This window comes from Catharus ustulatus, chromosome 14, assembly GCF_009819885.2.
Source record: "Catharus ustulatus isolate bCatUst1 chromosome 14, bCatUst1.pri.v2, whole genome shotgun sequence".
NCBI classification, from domain to species: Eukaryota; Metazoa; Chordata; class Aves; order Passeriformes; family Turdidae; genus Catharus; species Catharus ustulatus.
In genome coordinates, this window is record NC_046234.1 from 11,687,290 (window position 1) to 11,708,773 (window position 21,484).

General features: G+C 42.6%; 1 protein-coding gene across 2 annotated transcripts; it reads left to right on the forward strand.

Annotated features, from left to right (window-relative positions):
- Positions 1-7,460: 7,460 nt before the first annotated feature.
- LAMP2 (lysosomal associated membrane protein 2) lies at positions 7,461-21,440 on the forward strand. Of its 2 annotated transcripts, none has more exons than XM_033072236.2 (9): positions 7,461-7,629; positions 8,687-8,805; positions 9,306-9,519; positions 10,143-10,304; positions 10,959-11,173; positions 11,699-11,818; positions 12,091-12,169; positions 12,952-13,119; positions 18,810-21,440. In XM_033072236.2, exons 1-9 carry the CDS (start codon positions 7,461-7,463, stop codon positions 18,950-18,952), a joined length of 1,389 nt encoding a protein of 462 aa, XP_032928127.1. In that variant the 3' UTR covers positions 18,953-21,440. The 2 variants fall into 2 exon arrangements, with proteins under 2 accessions (XP_032928127.1, XP_032928128.1); XM_033072237.2 differs by lacking the exon at positions 18,810-21,440 and adding an exon at positions 14,206-16,617 and having other exon boundaries at positions 7,542-7,629.
- The last annotated feature ends 44 nt before the right edge of the window (positions 21,441-21,484 follow it).

The following is a 21,484-nucleotide window of genomic DNA, read 5'->3' on the forward strand; positions in this document are numbered from 1 at the left end:
CTTTGAAAGTGAATTTTCTAAAGTCAGTAGGACAATGCAGCACTGCAAATAAATCTCTTAAGCTGAGGTAAAGTAGTTCACATCCAGCAAATACTAAATTTTTATCAATTGCTAGAGATTTACACAGACCAGCCACAGTAACTGTGTCTGACCCTAGAAACCCACAAAGAATACCAAGTCCAAGTGAGTATTTCCAATTAATCTTCCATTTTGGTTGCTGGGCTGGCCACCTTCTCACTTCGTTATTTCTCTTGGAATTGTCTCCTTGATCCTTATCATGTCCCTTCTGCTTGTTTGTATCTGATGAATTCCGAGAGTTCTTTTGTTACCAGCATTGTTTCATTTGTTAGATCTAAAGTTTGGTCAGCTCTTCCAGCCTTAGGGGACTATTCAGACAGGAGAATACAAGTAACCTAATTTTCTCTGTAACTGTTGATAGTTCTTTATCTTACTCCTTAAAACAATCAGTTGTTTGTCCACTTGCAACAGCTGTATTTTAGAGCTGGAGGAAAACAGGAGTGTCACTAGGTACTTCTGCGTTAAAATGCCTGAGTAATCATTACTTGATATGAAATTTTGTCTTTTCAAGAAAGTAAGTCTACAGATTCTGTTCCATCTAATGATATTTGCAGTAATAAGGAAGTTGCAGTAACTGCTTTCCAGCAGATCTAACATTTAGATGGTTATGTAATTACGGAATGCATAGGGTCACTGCCCAGGCCTTTGCAGGGCTCAAGGGCTCCTGTGCTTCTTTGCAAAGCTTAGTCACTATGACTTTGCAGAGATGAGCTAACATACAAGTAAATTACCTCTGAAATGATATGGAATAGATTGCTTGTTACTATTTGGAGCAGTAAGTAGTTTTAGTTAAGTGCATAATATCAGTGTTGGATTATTAGCAACATGTCCACTTCATGTATAGCTTTATTTTCCCCTTCTGGACTGTGAAATTTTCACAATGCCTGTTCTGTTTTATCCTTGTGTAGTCTCTGAAGCTGGAGGTGTAGCTGAAAAAAATTCATTATCATGGCCAAAATCAGATACCTTTGTCAAAAGCAGGCCCTTAATTACATCCACAAAATCCTTCAGCTGGTGCTGGTTTGAGGCTCAAGGCAAAGCTGCTCTATGAATTTTCAGTGAAGGCTGGGCAGGACACTGCACATGCCAAATTCTGCCACATGCATGCTGGAGAGAAGGTGCAGCTTCCAAACGTGAGGCGGGAACAAATATTACAAAACAGCCTCTGCAGAGGTGAGCTGGAACCTTGTAATTGCACAGGTAAAGCTTGTTTGTAGGACGTGGCTGGGGAGTAGGTGAGAACTGGTTCTGCAACCACAAGGCTGTGATTCTGTCACTTGCAAAACTGGCACTGTGTGTGTATCCCCTTGAGTTTCTCCCTTTTTATTCCTACAGCAGCAGTTGCAGCTTCAAATTCTTCCAAAAGCACAAAGCAAACACAGAACCTCAAACTGGAGAGAGATCATTCCCCCAAAGAGTTCTGTTTCAGGACAATGCAGTGAACGTGTGTTAGCCTGGTGTTTGCCAGACCTTGTTTCTGATCTCTGTCAGAGGTGGAAACTACAGCCTAACTACAAATATCATTATGTTCTCTCTAAAAGGGATCTAATGTTATTCTAGGTCGCAAGGGATCCTGTAGCACTGAAGTCCTGCAGTTAAAATACCCAGCTATGAAAGTGACTGTATAATATCCAGTTTCCCTCCCAGCCCTGTATTTTACATCTTGTATTTTAGATATAACTTCTTTTCCTGTTGAAATCTCTCAGAAAATGTTACAGCCAACACATCTTTCGTAAGAGCTGGAAGTGGGAGGTGCCTCCTGTGCGAAGCCATTTTCACACAGTAATTTCTGCTCTGAAGCTGACAGATGTATCTCCAGCAAGCTAGCACTGTATGTCAATCATACCACAAAAGCTGGAGTATTGACACACCTCTGCTTTGCTGTACCAAGCCCAAAGAACACGTCAGTCAAACAAGTTCTTTTTTTTCACATTAAACAGAGCTACATCTCTAAGCAGCTTAGTCTGACTCACCAAATGCATAAATCTCATCTGCTGCCACATGCTAACACAGCTGCTGAGTGCTGCAGCACGCATCACATCCAGGAGCAGCTGGAAATGCTTCTGAGCACCACGGGGCACCCCTCACCTGCACCCCGCAGCACCGAGGGGAGCAGTGGGACAGCAAAGGGACAACAGTGGGAGAGCAAAGGGACAGCAGGGGGACAGCAAAGGGACTGCAAAGGGACAGCAGTGGGAGAGCAAAGGGACTGCAAAGGGACAGCAGTGGCACAGCAAAGGGGCAGCAAAGGGGCAGGAGTGGGAGAGCAAAGGGGCAGCAGTGGCACAGCAGCGGCACAGAAAAGAGACAGCAAAGGGGCAGCAGTGGCACAGCAAAGGCTCAGCTGCTGCCCCAGCACCGTGCCAGGGCCCAGCTCCTGCCCTGCTGTCACCCTGAGCCTCCAACACACGATTCGCCCAGGCTGTGTGCGGGCTGTGTTTGTGTAACAGGCTGTGACGAAACGCCTGTGCCTCTGCTCGCAGCCTGTGCCTCTCTCTGCTCCCAGCCTGCGCTGGGAATGTTTTCCCAGCTGCGGGGCGACACGAGCGCTTTTACGGGAGCTTTTACAGGAGCTCTTACAGGAGGTTTTAACGGGAGGTTTTACAGGAAGTTTCGCAGCTCTCTGATCCCTTCGCCTCCCCACCGAGCTTTCTGTTTTTGGCTTTTCACGTGATTTCCCAGTCTTGACTCAGCGTTTCTCGCAGTTTATTGTTTGGTTTCTGCCCCCACCTGCGCAGGGACAGCAGCACCAGCAGCAGCAGCAGCAGCAGCAGCGCGGGGCTCGCTCGGAGCCGCCCCCGGCCCGGCCGGGGCACTGCGGGTGGCACCGGGGATGAGAGCCCGGGCTTCACTGCGGATCCCAGACCCTCAGCCCGCTACAAACCGGGGCTGTGTGAGAAGGAAAACTCGTCAATAGCTGTAACTCAGCTGCTGGCACAGTCCCAGCAAGGTCCCTATGATTCATCCCACTCTGCCAAGTGAATGTGGGACCTCTCAGCGTTTATATATTCCTCTTTCCACCCCTTCCACGTGAAATGGAACCAAATCCTTTCTCTGCCTCCTGGGAAGGAATAATCGGTTCTGCCATAATCTTTTCCCTGGGAAAAATACAGGAATTGTCATTTTTTTAAAAAAGATATGTAAAAGAATAAATAAAATACATTAGAACAGAGTCATGATTACTGCATGTCCTAGGGATTATCTTTCTTCTTTTTATCACAACCTCTACTCTTCTGCACCAGGAATCAGAAACATTAAGCTACTCAGGCTTCATTAAACAGTTTTGCTTCTGACCACACACATCCATCAGTTTTGGCAAGTCCCAGGGCTAAGGAAGTTTGATTACAGATGTAGTATCTAAACTGCTGAAACTGCTAAAGGTTTCACAAAGGATTAAGCATATGATGCAATGAAATTAGGCATGAAATTATATTCCTTAATGAACTAAAGCTTTAGAAAGAAATTATAAAGTTTTGCATATGTGCTCTCAGTACGTGTCAATACCTTCTAAAAACAACTGAAGTCAGGCAGTATTACATGCATGCAGTAAAACTGTAATGCTGTACAGAAACATTACAGTCCTCCCTCTCACACCCAGCAACAAGCATAAGGAATGTGAATGTCAGAAAACCAGGATCAGCTTGCCATCCATCACTGGCTCCCAAAATCATGCCAACTGCAAAATCCTTTCTCTACTAAGCAAGAGGGTAAGGCACTCTCTCTGCATTATGGTAACCATCACTCTTCTCTCATTAAAGGAAAACAGCTGAGAATGTGAGTTTGAGCGTATGTTATTAAAGTTCAAGTATCACATAAATTTTATTGTTAAGACTGCCACAATCAATAAAGAAATTACTCATTATAAATAATATGCAGTGGATATTTGTTAGAGATTGAATCCTAAAGCATTGAATAAATTATGGAATTAAAGAGGAATCAGACAACATCTGACCCTAAAGACAAAACTTTTTTTTAAGGACAGCTGAAGGATTTGTTAAACACGAGAGGAACAAAGCTTCATTTTGCACCCTCCAGAGCCACAAAGAGGAGACAGGCCTTGGAAACTGCCAAAAAACTCCGTTTAGGGAGAACAGTGCCAACATCAAGCTTCTGTCAGTTGGCTGGGCAAGAGAAGAATATCTCTGTGAAAAGGCAAGAGTACATTGCTTTCAACAACCTTTTTTTCACATCCAAATGGCTGGAGCATATGAGTTTTGTTGGACAAACCTCTTACTGTACATGAACACCAGGTGTTTGTACTCACTCCTTGGAGGTGGAATTTGATCCTTTGGTCTCCCCAAGGATTCCACACAAGGGCAGAAACCCCTTGGGCAGCTTTTGTGGCTGTCCCATCACTTCCTGCACCCGCAGGTGCATCAGTCCCTCTGTGACTGTGTGACAATGACAATAAACCACCAGCTCAGGCCGCCAAGATCATGTAAAATGACATCACACCACCTGTTATATGGCAGGGATGGAGGGCAAGGATGGAGTACAGGGAGGGTGAAGTAACCCCAAGCAAACAGAGAAATAACCTGTTTTTTTATATCAATGATGAAATTGCTGGTGCAAAGCAAGATATTTTCCATTCTGCTAAATTAAATAAACTATACCATTCTTTTAATCCCACACCAGATGCTATTTTTCTTGTGTTATTAAACAGAAAAGGAATTGCTTGTTGTGACTTCTGCCACTAGATTTCATTTCAAGCTTCACTAAATTGGCATAAAGGAAACAAGTTAATCAGCCTTCCCGTTATGTCTGCAGAACATCCACTTGGTTCAGAGCCCATTTCCTATGTGCAAGCAAGAGATCCAAATATTCAAAATTCTTCACTAGGAACACAGGAGTGTTGGAACATATCAATGTATATACAAAAATCCTGAAGTAAATGTACCAGCAGGCACAAAGGGTGCCATTCCAAAGCATGAACTACCTGAAGAGACTAATCATTTTCTCCTCTTCCAATTAATTAAAACTTTATTGAATGTCTGTCTCCTAATAGTCAAATCCACCTAATTTGATTGCTCCTAACTCCTCGTGGGATCACTTTTCAAAAACAGAAGTTTGTACTAAAGGAATGAAGCTTGAGGAAATACAAAATCCCCAGAGCAGGACTCTCCCTATCCTCTGAAATGCCCCGTTCTTTGTGGTGGAGCTGAGAAAGACCTGCTGCTTTCAGAATTCACGGTTTCTTCTGTGCTGCTGTTACTGACAGTTCCCTACAGCCTACAGCAAGTCAGTTATTAAACATAAAGTTTATTTCTTCAAATAACTTTTCTGCAATTAAGCCCAAAGCATAAATATAAATTTACTCTAAGTGTTTTGAAATTATATGAATTTGAGAGTCACATGCAACCATGATTAGGCAAGTGCATGTGCAGGTATGTAACACACGTGGTGAGTGGGCTCTAGGTGTAGTTATTAAGCACAAAAAGAAATGCAAAGAAGTAGTGAACTCCTCTGGCCACAAAAGCCCTTGTGTGTCAGACCCTCATTTGTTGATGCCCTGGTTTCCGTGGTGGCCCTGACACAGCAGCTTTGGGTTTGTGACATTATGGGAAAGTACAGGATTGCAAGCACACGACTGAGATAAATTAACTGCCCTTTGATAACAAATTGCATTATTTCCACTTCTTCAAGACTTCATAGCTGCTTTTGTATCAACACCATCTACACTCCAACTGTCTCATTATCAGGTCAATGTGTTTTATTGTCTTCTTCAGACTTCGTTTCTTTCCCCCATGGTGGTGGACGTCTCTTAGAGCCCAATCACTCAAAATCCTCAGTTCTTCCACAGGATCAGAACAGGAATGTGCCGTTCCAGAGAGCCCTTCCTTGCTGAGCACACCTCTCCTGTCTCCTCGGCCATCCTCCTTGCTGCCTCCCAGCCTCAATGTCTTCTTCCATTTGCCCTTTCTCTGCCAAGCCAGCCTTTCTGACTTGTTTTGTTTGGGTGTGGGGTTTGGGTTTTTTTCCCCTAATCACTAGCGTCAGGGCACAATCCAGCATCCATCACATTTTACTTTTCGGACCGAGTTCCACCCAGTTTTCAGTCCAGCCGTCTTCTCCCCTGTTCTCAGCGCAGGCTCTTCTCTCCCTTCGCACCACGCTCCTGTCTTCTCCCATCGTTCCCTGCCCCACTTTCTGTCTTTCAGCACCAGCAAAAAGCGCACGAAAGCTCCGGGCGCTGGTGCCAATCCCCTCCTGCCGCAGGGCCGTGCCTGGAGGGGGGTTCTGCCCGGCCACCGAAGGCACCGAGCCCGGAGAGCCCGGGACCGTCCCCGGGAGGGATGGACAGCACCGGCAGCACCGACAGAACCGGCAGCACTGACAGCACCGACAGCACTGACAGCACCGACAGCACCGACAGCACCGACAGCACCGACAGAACCGACAGCACCGACAGAACCCACAGCACTGACAGCACCGACAGCACCGACAGAACCGACAGCACCCACAGCACTGACAACACCGACAGCACCGACAGAACCGACAGAACCGACAGAACCGACAGCATCGACAGCACCGACAGAACCGACAGCACCGACAGCACCGACAGCACCGACAGAACCGACAGAACCGACAGCACTGACAGAACCGACAGCACCGACAGAACCGACAGCACTGACAGCACCGACAGAACCGACAGCACTGACAGAACCGACAGAACCGACAGCATCGACAGCACCCACAGCACTGACAACACCGACAGCACCGACAGAACCGACAGAACCGACAGAACCGACAGCATCGACAGCACCGACAGCACTGACAGCACCGACAGCATCGACAGCACTGACAGCACCCACAGCACCCACAGCACTGACAACACCGACAGCACCGACAGAACCGACAGCACCCACAGCACCGACAGCACCCACAGCACCCACAGCACCGGCAGAACCGACAGCACCGGCAGAACCGACAGCACCCACAGCCGGCTTGGGGACACCGACTGCGTGTCAGGAGAGGGGGGTTGAGGGCACATTAACCCTTTGCATTGATTGCAAACACGGGCATTATCTTTATTCTGTATTTTTTTCTCAGTGAAAGCCTCTATATTAAACTTCTTTGGATGTGCATCTCTTGTAAGCTGCCCCAGTGCAGCCCAGTGCAAACCGCAAACACTGCCCAGGGCCAGAACAAGCCCCCGCTATCCTGACCCTGCAGAGACCACCGCGGCACAGCCCCGCCGCTGTCACCGCTGCTGTCACCGCTGCTGTCACCGCTGCCGCCGCCGCACGGGGACCGGGACGGGAGCAGACGAACCAGCCCGCCCGAGGCGGCGCGGCTGAGCGGCCCGTCCGCGATCCACGGAATCGAGCGGCGGCGCTGAGCGGCGGCTGGCGGCGCGCGGGCGGCCCCGCCCCGCCCCTCACATGACCGCTGGCGAGGTTTTTGTCGCGCCCGCTCGCCCCGGCCGCTCGCCGTGCCCCGGTGTCCCCGCCGCCGGCACCAGCAGCAGCCCCGCCGCCATGGGCCCGCGCTGCCCCGCCGCCTCCTCCTGCCGCCGCCGCCTCCTGCCGCTGCTGCTGCTCGGCGTCTCCGGTGAGCGGGGCAGCGCCGGGGCCCGGGGGAGGGGAGCGGGTGTCGGGTGTCCCCGCGGGCTCGTGCCGCTCCTCGCCCTCGCCCCGTCACGCGCGTGACGCGGGCACCGGGGCTGGGGGGGTCCCGGGGGGTCCCGGGGCCGCTCGGCCCCGCAGCGCCTTCAGGGGGCGGCCCCGGGGCGGAGGCGCCGCCGCTGCCGCCCCCCCCGCGCCGCCACCCACGGGAGGGAGGGGACAGCGACAGCGGCGGGGCCGCGGCCCCGTGCCGGGCAGGGCGGCCGGGAACGCCGGGTGCTCCCGCCGGGGCCTGGCCCGGCAGCCGGGACCCTGGGCCCACCCGCACGGCCCGGCCAGGCCGCTCTGACAGCGCTCCTCGGCCTGGGGCCGCGGGCACCACAGCGCCTGTGCCGGGGTTCACCGGGTCAGGGATACCGCAGCTGGGAAAAGTTCTCTTAAAACGCGAATGAATTTAATGCCCGTGTCTTTCGAGCTGGAAATCGTGGGAACACAATGCAGGCATGCCGGTCCCATCTCTTTGGGGTCAGCTTGAGTCGTAATCACTGATACAACACATAAAATAATAGACCTTGCTCTACAAGCAGCACACTGTTCAAGTGCTGTGTTCGTGCCCTTTAGTGTAGCCAGTGTGTCAGCAGAAAGCTCTTGCTTATTTCAGAGTCAGAATTCTAGGTTGGAAGGGACCTCAAGGATCGGCCAGTCCAGCCTTTCTTGGCATAGCCACGGTCTAGACGAGATGGCCCAACACCCTGTCCAGCCAAATCTTAGAAGTGTCCAGTGTTGGGCACACAGTGCTTTGAGATTATTAATTTATGTCAGGTAAACAGACTATAAAACATTCAATTTTTGCCAGCTTTGACAGTTTCATGGTGTGCTTCCTATTTTTGATACTTTTTAGAAATCTGGCTATTCTTTCAGTGTCTGGTAAATTGAATATGGTCCTGACATAATTTACTGCTTTGTGATGAGCTGTCCTCTTAAGTGGTTCTAGAAAATGAAGTAAAACCAATGTCTTAAAAGCTAATAATCATATCTTACAGGTTTTTTCCAGTCCTATGCAGTTGAAGTAGATATAAAGGATGCTTCTAATGCCACGTGCCTGTATGCAGATTGGATGATGAGGTTCTTGATAACATATGAATCAAACAAGGGTGATTATGTAAGTATTTGGGAGTAACTCTTGCTGAGAACTGGATTTTGATCTGGATAAAAGTTTAGGCTCTTTTACCTAGGGTGTTGGATTTCTTACTTTTTTTATAAAGTCAGTTGCGAAGAATATTTCTATATCGTCCTTATGAAATAAAGAATAAGTTCTCAGTCATGCAAACGACTGGAAGTACCCTGTTGCTCCAACTTAAATAATGTACACAAAAGTCCCCAAGTCTAACCAGTATCAGTGTAGCTGTGTTCTTACCACAAGCAGTAAATGTAATTGCAGCTCAGTATGATGATTAACAGCTAAGTTAGAGCTGTACTTTTGTACTTGAATCTGATATGGTTCCTTTCTCAGGTAGGTGTCAGGGAACCTTAATCTTAATTTTCCAGAATAACCTAAAATAATCTCACTTACCTTGGACAAGGTTTCAGCTAACTCCAAGTTTATAACGTCATAGGGAAGAACTGCATGTGAATGCATTTTAAATTACGCTTTTCTTTTAGAAAAACACAACTCTGAATTTGCCATCCAATGTGACACACAATGGAAGCGTCTGTGGCAATGACACACTACCTGCTCTTGTGGCAGTGCAGTTTGGAGAAGGGCATTCTTGGAGCATTAATCTCACAAAAACCAATGAAACTTACCAGGGGGACTTCATCACACTGACCTACAACACCAATGACACAGCTGTATTTCCTGATGCTAAAAGAAAAGGTAAGGTTTAGTGCAGAATTTGATTTGCAAAGCAGTCTCAGCCAGAAGTGTCAGACCTTGTGTACCTGACCTGACTTGGCTTTTTCAAAGGAAGGAGGAATACAGGAGTTAGTAATGAATGTAATGAGTTCTGTACCACGTGCTGCCAACTGCTGTTCTTTGTACCTGCCTGCTGGATGACAGTGCAGGCCAAATGGCTTCACTGAGTGTGTAATTCCTGTAAGTGGGAGAGAAAGGAAAGGATAAACAGCTTTGATCAGTGAGGTGCTGGTAGACAGCAGGCACATGGAAGATTAATTTTAGTGTGCACTGCTTGACCTTCTGCCTTGCCAAGCAATACAGTGTTAGGCTGTCTGTGTACTAATGCATATTAATAAAAGAATTTTTTTCTTCTTAACTAAAAGGGTTCAACTTTCTAATGGCTTGTCTAGTTCTGTAAGCTTGGTTACTCCTGCATTACCCAGCACTTCAGGTCAGGACACATAGCAAAAACATTCAAGAGAGCTTAAGATTGTTAAACTTAATTATCTCTTAGTCTCTGTCTTAGGAAATTATATTAAACATAACATGCCTCTAAGTTCGTGTAGTTCATAAGGCATTAAAATATTTGTGCTTATTTGCAGGACTAGTTACTGTTCTTGTGAAGGATCTTTCGCCTCCAGTTCAACTGAATACTGTCTACGTGTGTCATAATTCCTTCTCAATTGAAGCAGAAAATACAACACAGATTTTCTGGAATGTTACTATGCAGGCTTTTATTCAGAATGGCACAGTCAGTAAAAAAGGTGAGCATTTCAGTTTGTGAAAGAACTTTTTTGTATTGCACCTTAGTGCAGGGAGCAAAGTCCCATAATAACAAATCCACCAGTTCTAAGATGTGCTGTGTTTAATAATATTCATGTAAATATCCTCTAGTATTTCTTTCCTTGTTCCTGGAAAAATGGATTAGGAGAACAGATTTAGTAGTGTGCTGTAATGTCGATTGTTTGCGTGCCAAGGTGGGATTCTTCTCAAGTGTGTACTCCAGTAATTGGGGTATTAAGAGTAAGCACTTCAGAACTACTGTTGCTGATTAAATAATTTGAGTTTGAGGGGTTTTAGCTGACTGCTTTCCACTTCCAGTGGTGGTCTCTGCTGTTGCATATGAGTCGTCCAGAGCCTGTTGTCTCATCTCATAGCTCAGAAAAGAGACAACAAGCACATCATCCTGCTGCACATAGCATAATAGGGTCACTTAATTGGTCTACAACAAATACATGTCACGCTTTTATAACAACTTAACTGGTTTTGTGTGTTTTGCTTCCATCTGCTAGAGGCAAGTGGTACTGAGTGTGGATTTAAAACTGAGTGTTACAGGATTTTTGAGAATAAACAGCAGCTGTACTTTGTCTAAGTAATAAGACTTCAGCAATGAAATGGTGATTAAAATGTCTTTTCAGAGTCTAGATGTGCTGGTGATACACCTACTTCTGCACCTACTGTTCGACCTACTATTGCCAATGTAACTACTGCGCCTACCACTACTTTGCCTCCTGCTCCAACTCCTCCCAAACCTGTGGAGAATCCAGACACGGGAAACTACTCTCTGAAAAGTGGAAATAAAACTTGTTTCCTGGCATCTGTGGGGCTGCAACTGAATGTTTCTCAAGACAAGGTGCTTGTTTTTTCTTTTGAAGAGTAAAAGTTTCTGTAGTTATTTGGTGTAAAATCTGAATGCAGGTATTTGCTTTGCACACTGCAGACTGTCCAGAACTGCTTCTAAGTATTGTATGTAGCACCTCTCTGACATCAGAATTGTTTTGTTGCATCATACTTGTCTTCAAAAACCTTACATGGAGTCAACAGAATTTGTTATTGGAATAATGTTGGAATTATATAACGTGATTAAAAGTCTGGAATTTCCTTAGCTGTTATGGCTGTTGCTCCTGCAGGTATTGTCTTTCTCCTCAGAGGGTAGCCTGTTGTGTTAGGGAACAAAGTAACACTTCTCAAGAGCAGTTTGCTTGTTCAGTACTGCCAACATATAAATTTAACTCAGCCGTGGTTGCATAGCAGCCAAGATCAGCTCTTCCTGCTGTCATATTTATGACAAGCTCTTCTAACCCAAGACTGTTCCTGACTGAGACAATGTATTCCAAAGGCAGCTGAATGTCTTTGATGTGCTTTGTCTGTGTTTCAGCCTCTTCTGATCAACATCAATCCAAAGACAACTGTCGCAGATGGTGCCTGTGGTAACACAACAGCCACTCTGAAATTGAATGATGGAAATAGCACACTGATTGGTTTCACATTTGCTGTTGTAAGTAACTTCTTTTATTTTAAACTAATTTTTCCTTTAACAGCATGCATGGTGATCACTTATAGCAAGACCTTTTGTTGCTTGCTGGTGGTAGGCTGTTCCCATATGAGAAGTGGAACTGGACAGCTGAGTGCCTCCAGACAAATGGAGAACTGGGTTAAAATTGTAGAAAATGTAAGACTGGTAAATGTGTTGGCTTTTGTAAAGCATGTGTTCTTAAAGTTACAAATGCAGAATTCCACACTGACGCTTGGTTCTTGCTTCTTGAACAGAAAAATACAAGTGCAAGTGTACAAAAATTCTATCTGAGGGAGGTGAATGTTACGCTGCTGAACCGGCTGAATGGTTCTGGTAAGAAACAGTATCTGTCTTAAACAAGTGTAATACTTTATTCAGTGTCTGCATCAAATACTTCTGGCTTTTTTTCAGTGTTGTTCATGCTTACTGTTAGCTTCTACTTTATGTCTAGAAGTTGCTATGAACAAAAGTAAAAAGCAGAAATGGCTGTAAGAGTTACTTTACGCAGCAGTGTGGGACCACTCTACGATCCCTGAAACTTCTGCTGATGGAGTCACTGTAAATTAAGAGGGCTTCTTTATAACTCTTTTCAGTAATGTAAGTTTTTGTGGTATGAAGTACAGTTGTGCCAGCTTTGAAGCTTTTTTTCCTAAACTAGCTATTGTCCTCTTTGATTGAAGATGCTGCTGTATCTTCCAACCACTTGTACCTAACTCTCACTAAAAACAGACCAGTCCTTCAAAAACTAAACCCAACAAACATATGTTTCTCTTTTTTTTTTTTTTTCCTTTAATTGCTTATCATAGCTACAGCAATTAAAGAGCATTAAAGCTAAAACACTGGCAGCTCTGTAGCACTGAGGTGAGTGGAGGTACAAGGAAAGCCTGATGTCATGTACATAGAAAAAGAGGTTACTGCAAAGTACTGTAATAACTTCAGTCTGATTTCTGGTTAAGCAGATCAATCCCACTTTGCACTACTTTTTTCAGACTGTTTTTTCAGACTATTCAGTGTTGAAATGTTGGTCCTTCTAAATTCAGCTACTCACTGTATTAGCAACTGTCTTGCATTTTAAGTGAACGTGCAAATTCTCTTCTTTTTCCTTCTTTGTTTAGTCATTTCAAGTGCAGATAACAGCAATTTCAGCAAGTGGGATGCTTTCCTTGGTAGCTCTTACATGTGTCGAAAAGAGCAAACTCTTCAGATCAATGAGGATATTCAAGTACATACTTTTAATCTATGGATTCAGCCATTCCTTGTGGAGGCAAATAAGTTTGCTACAGGTAAGAGTTACATTTTTGTTTTTAGTGATGCTTGCAAAATTCTTACTTGCTAAAAAGCACGTTTTGAGACTGACATTCAAGTTCATGAAAAGCTTTGTTCTCACTTGAAAAAAGTGTGCTAAGTGTGTGGTTCTCCTTCACAAAACTTGAATGAACTAGAGACACTGAAGGGGGACTTAAGCATTGCCATGCAGAATAGGTTAAAAGTTACCTGACAATATCTTGACATACAATTTTTTCCAAGAAAATTGGACAGGACTTTTGCAGGAATGGACTTTGGGAATAGATGTTTTGTTTCTTTTTACCTGTCAGTCTGAGGAGCAGGAGTGATGGGAAAGAATGAACTGTCAGAGCTTCCTTCAGAGACAGTCTTGAATATTCAGAACTAAAGAGAGATTCTGAAATGTTTGTTTGCTGCATTATCTTGATCTTGTCTGGAGAAAACTGAAATGTCTTAAATTATCTCTTAATATTTAGTGCAAACTGGTCTTTGTGCTTAATGCTAATACTTGCAGCACAGACTTATTAGACTAGACTGATCTGTAGACACATAGATTGAAAAGTTCTGGTTTTAGACAGAACTAAGATAACTCTCCAGATGTGCATAGTGTAAACAGTCTTTCTAAAGAGCTAGGGACTCATTTCACTCTGTAGTTAAAGTTGCAGCTTTTTTTTATAGTTACTTTACCTGTGTAACATGTCTTAGTTCTGGATAGCTTCTTGATACCAAATCTAAGTCACTTTTTATCCTTAATGAGTGAAAGCTACAACCAGACTTACCTTAGGTATGAAATAGATAAGCCTGGTTTCTTGAATGTAGAAGAATTGCTGCTCCCTTGCCTAGTGGAGATCTTGTACACAGGAAAACTCCTACACCCTTAACTTGATATGGGTTATCAATGCTTAAATTAGTTATAATGCTTAAATATGCTAAATGTATTGATGAGACCTCTGAAGTTTTCTCTCTTAGATTAATAATACGTGATTTTTTAACACCTTCATATTAAGGAAAACAGTTTTTATACCACACTTGGCAAGTATTATGTCTTTATTTATTCCTTATTGCAACCTTTTTCTCACCTACAGCCCAGGAGTGTTCGCTGGATGATGACAGCATTCTAATCCCAATTGTAGTTGGTGCTGCACTTGCTGTCTTGATTGCCATTATAGTGGTTGCTTACATAATTGGCAGAAGAAAAAGCTATGCTGGATATCAGACTTTGTGAATCTAAGTGTGATTCCTGTTACGATTTCACTCTAAACAAAGCAAGTGCAAGTTCTGAAGTCCAAAAAAGACCCAAAACTTAGGAGTAATTACTAGCCACAGCTAATTGGAGTTGAGAAACAAAGGGAGAATGTTTATCTCAGATGAAGCAGAACTACACTTTGTTTTCCTGCCCTAAGAAGATGATGTGGGTTTCATAGCTGTTTTGAAGATGTCAAATACTGGATGAATTGCTAGGCTAAGGGTTTTATCTTGCAAAAAATCCTAAAGCATTTAGGATTTATTTTTGCTTTTTACAAATACTAGCCTGAAACAAGAACATGTTCTGAACTGATGTGCATTGGGCATCTCCCACAATAGCGTAGAATTTGTACTTGCTTCTGTCCTCTGCGTTCCTTAGTTGTTGTCATAATTGTGGGTTAAGCTGGCAGCATTAGTCACTCTGATGACTTGTATAGTATTTAACAAGGATTGTCTAATGCCCAATAGCAGCTTTGTTTTCCATAGGACTGAACTTCAGGCTGGTGATTGTGATGTCTTGAAGTGGCAGCAGTAACTTACTTGCCTTTGTTAGGATTTGAGTAATTTACTCCTGCCTTGGTGTAATTTCAGGAATCATTCCTATACCATGGTTGTACAAACAAAATGAGTAATTTGCCAAATGGTGAATATAAGGGAAGACTTCAGTGCCATTTCCAGGTGCTTTCAAAAAAACCTGTTAGGCACTGAATTCTTTATTGTACCTTGGCAGTCATCTAAAATACTCACCTAAGGCAGACTTCTGCAAAATAAATGCAAGCTTTTTTTTGCTGGCATCAGTTTAAAGGGAATAACCTCTCTAAATATTCCAGAACTTTAAAGTGCACTTAACTTCATGCCATACTCTGCACAGAACTGGTCTGTCTTGTTGCTTTGAATGATCATTGTTTAAAGATGCTTTCATTTAATGAGCCAGTATCTGTTGTTGCAGCTTGAACTGTTTTTAAATTTTCATCTTGAATGGTTCTCTGCCAGTCAAAATTCACATTATAACTGCCCGCCATTGGCACTCTGAATGTTTAACGTATTTGTGTTGGATTGTTTGCAGTGTAGCATTTATTAATGTTAAGAATGTGAAAGCCAAACAAGTTTGAGATGGACCCACAACACCTGTTTTTCCTTGCTGTATGGAAAGAATAACTAGGTTAAAAAAGTGCAGTGCAACTGGACTGTTCTTAAACTGCAGCTCTGTAGAGACTAACCCTTGATGCACAACTTTTCTCTGGGCTCCTTGTGCTGTAATACATGTTCTTACTGCATGGGAAAAAAAAGAAGTCTTTTAGACTTTTAGATAATTGTGGCTTTTTTGCATATGTCATAACACGAGCTGCCTAAACTAGTTATTTAATGAACATAACATTGTCTCCCCCTTTAGAATGAGTTTAGCCTGCATCAAAGCTGCTCTAGTGTTTTATTAGTGTTCTCTAGGGTTGTAGAGATGTCTGTGGCATGTTTGTATACAAATCATAAAATACACTTCTTTCAGTAATGGTTTGGGTTTGGTTTTTTCTTTGTAAAGACAGTTTACTCTTGACACTAGCCAAGGAAGCATGTATGGGTGGATAACGCTTACTATAGCTTGTAGTCTGCAGCTTGAATTTTGCATCAGTTACTGAAATGCATTTTAATGAAAGTGGGGAACTGCTATAAATTTAATCATGAAACAAGCTTCAAGACTTACCATTTTAATTTTGAAAAATGGATCTAATGACTTTCATATTAATATATCCTCAAATGCAGAAGTTCATATAGATTTTTAGCTCTTTTTTTTTTTTTGTGAGTGATGTTCAGTGGCACCAGTTAAACATGCATTTCTGTTAAGGAGTAATCATCACGCTGTTCTTCTGACCTTGCAAATTTTTGAACTGTACACAGTTTCCAAGTGATAATAGAGAAAATCCATGCAAATTGCTTCCTAAAATCAACAGCAGAAATACCATTGCAAAAACCTGTGAGTATATTGGCTCAGAGTTTTAAGTACTCCTAGACTGATGTGCAGGTAACTGGTTCAAAAAACATCAGTTTCACCTGACTTCTGTTGTTATAAAACCACTAGTTTTCCTGTATGTATTGCTCCATAGGGAACTGTCAATCTGTTTAACCTGTGCTCTAAAAAATAAAGATTGTTCTATTTCTTAAGGAAACTTGCTCACATTTTTTAACTGATTTGAAAATAGACGTCTTGTATTGTCTTTTTTAAAGAAAATAAACTCAATGAGTAAGGTGAACTCTAATCAGTCTGTATCTGAGATTCTGTTACATAGCTGGTTTTGTTCTGGTCTGTGGAAACAGCATTTAAACTGTGGATGTATTTAACACCTGTGGATGTGGAATATTAATGTGTATAACCTGTTATGGAGTGTGGTTGGTTTAGTACCTTATACACAGTTTACTAAATACTGTATTCTAAAATATCAAGAATTCTGGTGTTTTAGGTTAAAGATGTCATGCTAATAGTCCTCAGAAGAAGCTTCTCTAGCCAGTGAATTATGGGATTTGAGTTTTACAAGGGGCATTTTGTTTGTTCATTTGTTCCTTGTTTTGGTTTTTTGTTTGGCTGGTTTTTAAATTTTTTTTATTTACCACAGTATTCTCTATTCCTTAACATATGTTAATAAAACACAAACTTTGGGGCTATTGGTTGAATCTCGTGATTGGAATTAAAAGGGAAGGCAGCTTTTATACTGGGGCTAAAAAAGTTTTGGGCCAAAAATGTCTGACCTCTTTTGAATGAAGATGCATTCAGCCACGTCTGTCGAAAAAGCTGTTCCTGCTGGCCCTGCTGTGTGTTGGGCTGTAGTTACCAATTCTGCACTTGAAGACACCTCTGAAGCTTCTAACCACTGTACAGTAGCCATACCTGGATAGATGAGTGCCAGCAAGGATGGAATGTTCCTGGTATGAAATCTTAACCCCTTTTTCACCCTGGGAATTCCCTGTAACAGTGCCATAGTGTGATGCATACTGCAGCCATCTTCCTTTGAAGAAGAGAGGGAATTTCTGTCACTGCCTGCTGGGCACCTTCATCCTTAGCAAATCCATTAATATTTAGTGTTTAGTGACCCATTTCTCAGTATCCAGCAGATTGTCTGTGTTGGTATTTAGTGAACAAATATGACTAAATATCAAATGCATGTTTCTCTTTAAGATGTTTAAATATTCTCTCAGTCAGAATAAGGTCCTTTCCTCTTGTTTTTTTTTTTTTTTCCTTCCAAGTGTTGCTCTACTTGGCAGTAGGTGCCTTCAGATAATCTGAGTTCAGCATTTTCACCTGTTGAGCCTCCACATGTTGTTCTCCTTGCTCTTAGTCAAAGGCTTTCTGTAGTATTTTGGGAAGGGGCCATGGCAGGTGTGTGCTGGACTGTAAATGCTAAAGCAAGACAATACATTTCCCATAATTAATGCTGATTCCATGAAAAACAGCAGCCAGCTTTTGAAAAAGCATTGACTCTGTGTGTGATGCTCTGTCCTAATTAAAAACTCAAACAAGTTAGTTTTACAAGGAGTGCTGCTTTATGAAACACCTGTAAGTCAGGCACTGTTCCAGTGCTGGAAACCCAGGCACGGCCTCCTGCCTTACCAAACCTCTCCTGGCACAGGCAGGTGCAGCTCTGCTGTCCTTACAAACAGGTTATGATGCCAAGCCCTGCCCCTGAGTTTGAAACCAGCTCCAGCGTGGTGTGCTAATCATTGATGAGTGTTTTTACCAGCAAGGAGCTCCTCAAATGTTTTACAACCTGTGTATTAAAAACCACTATAGTGTTAGAGATGTCTCTTCTGTTTTTCCCTCTGATGTGAATTTCAGTGAGGTCTGTGTAGTTCTCAGCTGAAACTAATAACCCTTTTGCATGGAAAATAAAGTTATCCACGCCACCAGAGCCTTTCAGTGTTTTCCATGCAGTGGCTGGAGGCACATTTATCTTGGCTGTGTCCTTTAGGTCATATTAAATTTCAGCTTTGTTACTTGGAGTGTCCCTTATGTCTTCAGAGGAGTGCTGGTGACTCGAGGGTTGGGAAGACTCCTGGACAAGACAGTAATAAACCAATGTGGGGTTTTTGGTGCTTTATTGCTGCTAATAAAGGTGTGATCAGCTAACGTGTGCTCAGACTGCTGGTTTGTCCTCACTTTTCTAATCTGTCCTCTGCTTGCTCAAGGAAGCTGAAATTAAATGTACAACTTAAATGTACAAATCAGAAGAAGTATATTACCAATATAAAGGATGTATGTAGTAAATGTTTTTAAAGAAATCAATCTTTCCATCAATTCTCACTCAATACTGATTTTACTTTACATGTATTATTGTATCTAATACAATTTCTCAAAATGCCTGTTTGCTCCTTGCTTTCTTTGATTTCTAATGCTTGATTTCCCTTACTAATTTATTCTTCCTTGCTGTTTTTTTGTTTGTTTTTCTTCTTTCTGCAGCTGAAGAATGCATTGCTGATTCTGACCTGAACTTTCTTATTCCCATCGCAGTGGGTGTGGCGCTTGGATTCCTTATCATTCTTGTCTTTATATCTTACATCATTGGAAGAAGAAAAAGTCGTACTGGCTATCAGTCTGTATAATCTCTTAATTCCATCTCTGTGCCCACCTTCCCTGTTCTTTTCCCTTTCCCAGACTTCCTGACCTGCTCCTTAAAAGAAAAACAAATTAATTCAAGGTTTCTTTATTTTAAAAAATTAAAATCACTTCATGACAGAATACCAATCCCTTAATGACAGAATAACATACCATGAGTCTGAAGATGAGTTGCAGAAGCTACTGTATGACTTTGGAGAAAGTGTTCTGAGGACCAGAGAATTGAGCAGAGTTGATGTGTCCCTGTGGGAAATGTGATTATTTTTAGTAAAGAAGACATCTACAAAGCGTTATGTTGTTTAATCTTTTTATACAAGAAAATTTATAGATGCCTACAACTTGTCTTGGTTAATGCTACAGCTAAAACTGTAATTTAAAGTGTGAATGCTGTGTCAAAAGGGACTGCACATGCAGTGGGAAAATAAATAACCCAGCTCTCAACAGACTTCTGTTGGGAACTTGGCATATGGCTGTTCTGAATCAGCCTGAGCTTCCTATTCTTTCTGAAAAAAGTAAAAGTAGTACCTGATCTCACTAATACCCAACATAATATGAGAAGAACATCTGATTCTGCTAGTAAATTAATTTGTTTAACATCATAGGGAGCAGCTGCTAATGTTAGTTGGATAACTTTGCACTACCATGGTGTCTAATTTGCCAAGATAAGGTTCAGGTCTGGAGAACTTTGGCTACTCAGAAAAGACAACAGTCTGCTGAAGGAAATGTCTTCTGTGCTATTTCATTGAACTGCATTTTTGCTTTTGTTCTGAGCTCAATTGTGAAATGAGGGTGGGAGGCTGGAATTTCACTAGCTGTGGTTTCTCTCAGCTTTGATTCTGAACATAAAAGAAACTACACAGCGTTGGTTCATATGAGGCTCAAAAGTATTTTGAGAGCACTCAGAGTGACTAAGAACACAGATTGCACAGAGATTCCTGCAGTTCCTTTGGACAGCTTTCATAGGTTAACAGGATCAATGAGAACTGTGATCTCTGAATGCAAGTGGAGATATAAAACCTTTCAGGTCTGATAGAAATAATCTGCTTTTAACCTCCTCATTATTGCTGTCTCAGTGTAAGAGCACGAAAGCTCTAGCATGAGGAATGCTGATCATAAAGCAGAAGTGAATATATGTATAGTGAAGAAAGTGACTTCCAAAGGAATAAGAGCATCTTACCTGTTTGAAGATGCTTTCTTTGTTATTAGTGACATACCTTTGAAATTTTGTTCCATATCTAAACTGTACCAACATCTAATTTTGTAGTTTGTGGTTGTGTTCTGCTTCATTCCCCAGGTTCATGTTGATGGAATGAAAGAAGCCTCTTGCTCTTTAAACCTTTTTGGTCCATCCTGGCAAAAGCCTATTGCAGCCAATAAACCCTGAGGGCGCACAAAGTTCTGTCCTCTGCAGCAGGTGTTTACTAAAGCTGCTTCAATATTTGATCTCTTTGTGCATTGACCTTGTATCCATGTTGTGGGGAAAGCACCTTCAGTAATTCACGTACACAAAGGTGACAGTCAACACTGATGTTTAAGCAACTCACAATAGCTGTGTGTTCAGGGAAGGGGGTTTTCCAAAGAGTTAGTTTTGATGTTTGAGAAATACCTGTACATTCAATTATTCTTGTCCTCACAGTGACCAAAGATACACTCTACCTGATTCTGACAAAAGTGATTCCATTGTACAAATGGGTTCTCGGACCAAGTTGTTTGTTTTTCTTTTTTTTAGGAATGTAATTAAATTCTGCTGAGTTGGACTGTGTGCTTTAGGTTTGGTTGTCTTGGTCTCTTGTATTGTACCTTTGCTCTCACAATACTTGATTTCCCTGCCAGTGCTAAATGGAATTATTTCAGGTGGCATTTTATGAGTACACCCACTTGTCAGTGTGGTGCTTCTCTGCTGCCAGCAGATGGAACACAGCTGTGTTCTCATGCTGAGATTGCAGACTGAAGTATTTAATATCACTTTTGCTAGGCTATCTCAGTGAAATGTGGTCATTTCCTAGATGCAAACACATACACACATATATATATTGTATATACATAGAAAGTATTATTTTGAGCTTCAACAGAAGTCAAAAATTGATCCAGCACTTCAAGGTTGTTGCAGCATGAAGAGTGGTGTGTACAATTTTCCAGATCTTAAAATGACTGTACAAATATACTGACAGCAGAATATGTGCATGGAAAATAAAGTTAATTATTGAGTTTATAAAGCTTTGTTTTAGTGTAAGAAGACATGAATGTCATTTCTGAGAGCTTTTCCAGAGGGATTGTCAATGTGCTTGGATCTGGATGTTTGTGGGGAAACAGAAGCTTTTGCTTCTAAGCTATTCACACATTTACATCCAAATCAGTTATTTTTGTGTTGATTTGGTCAAAGCATGGGTCCAGCATCTGCTAAAGGACCTCCTCTTCCAACAGACAGCTAGGGAATAGAGATTAAATAAAGTTTTATCTTGTTGCTAGTGTGAAGTCTGTTGATTTGATAGCATGAAACACTATGAGTTTGGTTTTCC

Excerpts from the sequence above, each read along its gene's own strand:
- LAMP2 (XM_033072236.2), top strand. The coding sequence starts at position 7,461 with ATGACCGCTGGCGAGGTTTTTGTCGCGCCCGCTCGCCCCGGCCGCTCG. Across the intron at positions 10,305-10,958 it reads TGGCACAGTCAGTAAAAAAG|AGTCTAGATGTGCTGGTGAT; the intron begins GTGAGCATTTCA and ends ATGTCTTTTCAG. Across the intron at positions 11,819-12,090 it reads TTGGTTTCACATTTGCTGTT|AAAAATACAAGTGCAAGTGT; the intron begins GTAAGTAACTTC and ends CTTCTTGAACAG.